This window comes from Bison bison, unplaced genomic scaffold (assembly GCF_000754665.1).
Source record: "Bison bison bison isolate TAMUID 2011002044 unplaced genomic scaffold, Bison_UMD1.0 scf7180017864370, whole genome shotgun sequence".
NCBI lineage: Eukaryota > Metazoa > Chordata > Mammalia > Artiodactyla > Bovidae > Bison > Bison bison.
The window spans coordinates 5518412-5524957 of NW_011494942.1; the positions used below are offsets into that span (position 1 = coordinate 5518412).

Sequence of the window (6546 nt, forward strand, 5' to 3'; positions counted from 1 at the left end):
GCCTTGACTAGCGCGGTCAGGACCGTGGCCCTCATTTCCTTAGAGAGGTTCAAGGTTGCCTGGAGACCTTACCTGGCGTACTTGGCCGGCGTGCTGGGGATCCTCCTCGCCAGGTACGTGGAGCAGATCTTGCCGCAGTACTCGGGGGCGGCTCCGAGGGAGCATTTCGGGTCCCAGCTGATCGCTGGGACCAAGGAAGAGATCCCGGTGTTTAAGAGGAGGAGGCGGTCCAGCTCCGTGGTGTCCGCCGAGATGTCCGGCTGCAGCAGCAAGTCCCATCGGAGGACCTCCCTGCCCTGCATCCCCAGGGAACAGGTAAGGACCTGCAGCCCCCCTCTCACGCGCCTCTCGGGAAAACTTGAAAGCTTTTGGGATCCGCCGCAAATTGGAGGGAATTGGAGCGCTGGGAACAGAAGGAGACAGCCCAGCAAAGTGCCCTAACTTCAGACTTGGAAACCAGCGAGTTTTTCTCGCCCTCTCGCACAATATTTTATAACCTGAACAACAGGAACACGAATAAGTAATAAAACTAGATGGTCTTTGCAGGGTCTACCACAGCTGAGCCAACTTTTTAGATGTGCTACACCTGGCGGATGACTTGTCTATACTTTTAAGTGCTCTCATGTTTTCCTCCTTTAGCAGAAATATTCGAATTAAGTTTTTTTTTTTTTTTTAAGGGTGATTTGAAAACGAGGATTTTGCTAGATTTCTGTTTCTTTTTATAGAATTTCTTTCTGTTTCTTTTCATAAAATTTCTTTCTTCTGAGAAGACAGGTAAACATTTATGGAAGTCAATAAAAATATTCTAGAGTTAAAGCAAGGAATGCTTGAAGGTGAGGTGCTGATATACTCTGGTTTTGCAGTATGTTTTACTTGAAGAGGCTGCGTTTGGTGGTGTCCAGTTTACTTTTTAAAATGTAATTTTGGAACATACATTATTCCATGCTGATGTGTTTTGTATTAAAACCATAAACTTCAATTTGGGGAGCAATACGTTGAACTTCAGAATTTGTCAGAATCGTGGACTGCGCTGTTAGTGTCAACTTGAAAAAATTTCTCTTGAGTATCTACATACTTAGTGAATATTTAGCGATTCAAGTGGATTTATACAGGAAATAATAATTCAGGAAAATATTTCTAAATTGCTGGTAATATAAATCTTTCAGAGAGGAGGAGGAGGAATCTAGAATTATGAGTAAGGTTATCCCAGATAATGTTTAGTGAACTGGGGGGACTTATTTCCTTATTATCACTGTTTTGAAATCATGGAATACAGTTGCTATAAGGGGTGTAAAAGAACACACTCCTATTTTAAAAGCAGATTGTATCTAAGGAAACTTCAGCGTTCACCTCTCTACTTCAAACTGATTTGACACTTGGGGGTGGAAGTGGTAGAGAGCTGGTTAAGTATAGCAAGTGGAAATTTACACTTTTCTCATTTAAGTTTATGCCTACCTGTGGTACTATGAGGACAACTTTAGGGAGTGAGAATACCCTAAGACAGTAAGCTTTTTCTCTTTAGGTTATTCTGTGGATAATCATTTGGGTATTTCTAAGAAATAGCAGTCACCATATGGTGTGATGACTAGTTTGTTTCTCAAATGGAGTTAATTACACAGAATGTGGTTGTTTGACATTATTTAGCAGAATGGATGACAACATTGTAGTCTCTGTGTTTATTTTAAAATAAATGTACTTATTTAGCTTTCCATTTAGATAAAGCAAATATTTCTTGGGTTTAGCTTACTCTAAGGGTGAAGTTAAAAACAGGCCACTGACTGATCCTTAGTTTTGGTAGAAATCTGGGCATCACCAGAATAAAGTAAGCTCCCTATAAGCCAATTGGAGGAAAACACATTTTAATTTCTTTTTAAAGTCACTGATAGAACATCTTTTAAATGAAAACACTGCTAGTTTAAATGTATTTCAAGTACACTTTCCTTTAACTTACAGGGAAATGTGACCTGATCATTGCAAAATTGAAACTTAATTTCTAAGGCAAATCTGTGAGTTAAGCATAAATAACTTGACTCCAAATTCATATCATTTAACCTCTGAAATTCGATTTCTGAAATTTCTTATTAACATTTGAGTTAAGGGTGGATTTAAGATGAGAAGGTGTTTAGGGGAATTAACCAGCAGTGTTAATTAACCCGTAGATTTTTACTGGTTTTCTCTGGTTTGAACTGACAAATGGATGATTTGAATAGCCTGCAGACTTCTAAGAAAATTACTGAGCATTGAATTTTCACATGTTTTGCAGATGAATACGATCGATCATGTATATTCATAATATATTTTGATCAGTTTCTTTGGTTGCCATCTCTTCTAAAATGAGAGACTATCTCTTATGGTTGATGGGAAAGCAAGGTGACATTTAGCAGAAATTTATTTACTTGAATTTTTAATGAGGGCATGGGTAAGTGTGTGCATGTTACTTAAGGCTAGTTTTTATATATGATCCTTTAAAGTTGTTGCTGAGCATAATTGTGGGGGGTGGGTGGGAACTGACAATGCACTAGGATCTTATAAGACAGGGCAATATCTCATACGTTAGCCTAACTGTGTGAAAAGTTCAGGAGCTATATAGTAAATGGCTTATCTGTTTTATCACAAGGAAACAAACTTCTGATTAAGGGTGCAAAGTGTACCACTGTCATCTGCATGCTTTATGAAATCAAGAATCAAAATAATTATAAAACACATATATAACACTGCCCTGAATGCTACCTGATTAGGAGTTCTTTTCTGAAAGAATGTCTACTCTTTAAGACAATCCTCAGGCAACAAGTGGATTTTAAGTAGAGGTGTAAGAACATAAAACACAGAGAAGCTGGCAGAGTCCTCTGGAGAATTTCATTTGGACTTTGCTCATTGTGAGGTTTAAAGGTGAGAGAATTCCAACCTTTTCTTCTCCATGTGAATGATAGCAGCCACTAGCTGAAGAGCTATCTCTCGGCAATGACTCAATTCTGAAAGGTCAAGGAGAATAGATGATAAAATTGTCATAAGGTAAACCAAATGACAGAGTTCCCTCCCTCCCTGCTTTCCTTTTCCCCTTCCTGAACCATCATGAAGACAATAGATAAGCTATTACATACAGAACTGAGTTTTGCAGCATTGATCATAAATACAGCTTCAGCCAAAGAAAAAAGATCGATCTAGTCTTCAGTCTCAAAATTAATGGGACACTGGGTGTATCTGTGAGATGCGAATGAAGGAGTAGGCTCTCAGGAAAGAACGGAGTTGGTAACATTTGCATGGCTTTTAACTTACTCCTACTGGCCCAGTAGGTTCAAGATTTTGTAGATCAGTGAGTCAGACTACTTTTTTGGTTAATAAAGCAGATGATTCCATTAAGGTGTATGTATCTTTCTTAAGTGGATGTTTATATCCCTTAGCAAGTATCACACTGTCTTCCAAACACTAAGGTCCTTAGAATTTCTGGAATTATTAGAAATTATGCATGATTACTAAATGTTGTTTTTCAACATAAAATTTTAATTCAGCACTTTTAACACTTGAATATTGTATTTGAAAGGGTGTCTCTTTTCTTGATACTCAACACAATCGGCTGGCTCTTTCCCTCTAATTACTGGGACCACCTTACACATTGATTTTTGAAAGAAATCAAACCAATGCAATTTTATTTTAGTTACATGTTAAGAAGGATTTAATATCTTTGCCTACGGTTTCACATAAAATAAACACAAGCTGTATGCCTCTCACCTCACCATTAATACTTTTGTACCACTTCATGACAAAATTCTTTGTGGTGGGTACACTCTCAGTCAGAAATGTACAGCTGTATACTTCATTTTGTGAGATTAAAAATCAAAATATTTTTGCACACATAGGGCCTTAAGGCTGTTAATTAAACATATTAGCAAAAAGATCTTTAACAGACTTTTTAGGAATGCAATTTTTTTTGTAAGAGTCTAGTGGTTGGTTATCAAAAGTAGAATCAAGTTTTTCATTACTGATATCAAAGAAAGATATTTTCAAGCAAAAAAAGCCAAAAACAGAAACAGCAAAGCAAAAAGAATAGGATACAGTAGTAGGTGTAGTTTTCAATGGTAGGCCTTCTTACATCTTTGGTAAAAAGTACAACTTTTTTGCATTTACTGTGTATTTTTAAAATACAAAAGTATTTCTTCTGAAAATATAGAATTAATTGTTCTTTAAACTCCTAAATACATTTCAGGATAACAGAACATATTTCTCAAATTTAATAAATTTCAGAAACAATCTTGCCTTTTTAATCCAATTGTAGCTTCAATCACGTTTCAGGAGTATAACTTGGCATATGGCAATACAAAGAACAATATTGATTATTTATGACCTGCTGACAGAATTAAAATTAATTAAGGCCAACTTCTAAAAACCCTAAAAAGGAAAAACAAGATATTCTCATCCCTTGGGAAAGGTGAGGGCAGAAAATTTTTTGGTGTGTAGGGACAAAATTGTGATTTTACTTTGTGAATATAGATATTTAAAGCATACTGAAAAAAGTGTTTTAACTGACAGAAATAGTCAGTGAATCTATATAAATTTACAGAGGTTGGAAGGAGGCAAACAGTAATTTCACTCTTTCTGTATTGAGTCTAAAGTGTAAAAAAGTTAAAACTGTAGAACTGAAAGAAATGCTGTGTATGCTGGGCTGTCATGTTAATTAAATAAACAACCAGAACAGTGACTCTGTGTATGAAATACATTTTGAAAAGTCTAGGGGGGAGGGGGTTCAGGCAGGCAAGGGTGAGTGACACTGGCATGAAAAAACATTCATTATATCTGTAGTGACATTTGTGTGAATTTGCTGTACTCAGGAAATACAGCTCTGAGAAGAATCTCTTCAGGACTCTAGGTGAATAAAAGTCTTCACCAAATTTAATTTCACATCCTTTTTCAATAAATTCTCATTTATTATGTTGCAGTAGGATGTTTGTGAACCTCAAAATTAGAAATCTGCATGTATATTATATTTTAAGATTTTTGATTAATGTGATTTGTGCCAGTAACAGCCCAGTAGTCTATGTACACTTCATTGAAAACTTGGGTTATTTAATCTTAGTAAAAGAGTGAGTTTATTTAGGGTATAGGGGGCGGAGTTGGATTTTTCAGAAAACCTTTTTTGCATAGGGCAAGTTTCTTGAGCTTTGTGAAATTAGACACAATCCTACACGTTTCTGGTGAATTGTTTTCATTGGCCATGTGTGTGCGTGTGTGCTGAGTTGCTTCAGTCGTGTCTGACTCTTTGTGACCCCATGGACTGTAGCCTGCCAGGCTCCTCTGTACAGGGGTTTCTCCAGGCAAGAATATTGAAGTGGGTTGCCATTACCTTCTCTAGGGAGTCTTCCTGTCCCAGGGATTGAACCTGTGTGTTTCTCAAGTCTCCTACGTTGGTAGGTGGGTTCTTTACCACTAGCGCCACCTGGTAAGCCTTTCATTGGCCATGTGTCTTCTATTCCATGGAGTCTCTACCTCCCTTTCCTCTTCTGGGTGTGATATTAAAAGAAGCTTCAAGTGTATTAAATTGAAAACTCAATTTGTGTTTATTTTCTATTAATACATTCCTATTTTCAAGGAAGCTCTATCAAATAAGTCAGAATAAACCAGGAGATTCAGAGACACCTCCATATTCTTGCACTTAAAGCTGAGCTCTTAATAGTCAAATGAACATTAGTTCCTTTACATAGAAATTTAAATGCTTGTAGGAATTACCTCACAGTATATACTTTTACTGTTGGTAGTATTTTTTTAAAGAAGTTTTTTGTTTATGTTTTCTGTAAGGCTATCCTAGGGAATTATCTCAGTGTTGTACTTGAGAATGTACACTTACACGATTGTCACCATAAAATACACAGGTTTGATTTCTGGGGGAAAAAAGTCTTCAAAAGATGTGCAGAAGTCATAGTTCAGAGAAATATTTGTCAGATACTGATTGCTGAAAATCTTAGTTGGCCGTATGTGTTCTCCCAAAATGTCTGCTATTTTAGAAGAAGATGCTATCCTTAGCTGATGTTATTCCTTAAAGTGTTTGGTCAGTGAACCTATAAAATGTCAAGTCAACATGTTTTATCTGTGCATTAATAAGCCTTGTGCTAAAAAGCCTACAAATTCTATACAGGTACAATGTAGCACCTTGGCTCTTCAGAGCTTAGAGCCTAGTTAGGATAATGAGATATCAACATAAGAAAGGGAGAAATCTTTAATGGCTGAGTAATACTCCATTGTGTATATGTACCATAGCTTTCTTATCCATTCATCTGCTGATGGACATCTAGGTTGCTTCCATGTCCTGGCTATTGAATCAGTTCTAATGAGGTGGATGAAACTGGAGCCTATTATACAGAGTGAAGTATGCCAGAAGGAAAAACATAAATACAGTATACTAATGCATATATATGGAATTTAGAAAGATGGTAACAATAACCCTGTGTACGAGACAGCAAAAGAGACACTGATGTATAGAACAGTCTTATGGACTCTGTGGGAGAGGGAGAGGGTGGGAAGATTTGGGAGAATGGCATTGAAACATGTAAAATA

General features: G+C 36.8%; 1 protein-coding gene across 1 annotated transcript in view; it reads left to right on the forward strand.

Moving 5' to 3' along the window:
- Nucleotides 1-6546, forward strand: part of LOC105000262 (cGMP-inhibited 3',5'-cyclic phosphodiesterase A-like) — a gene marked incomplete at its 5' end in the record, with an annotated part of 9377 nt that overhangs the window by 458 nt on the left and 2373 nt on the right. The window contains one exon of the mRNA XM_010856039.1: nt 12-315. Within this exon, the coding sequence (XP_010854341.1) occupies nt 12-315 (304 nt within the window). The remainder of the gene's footprint in view (nt 1-11; nt 316-6546) is intronic.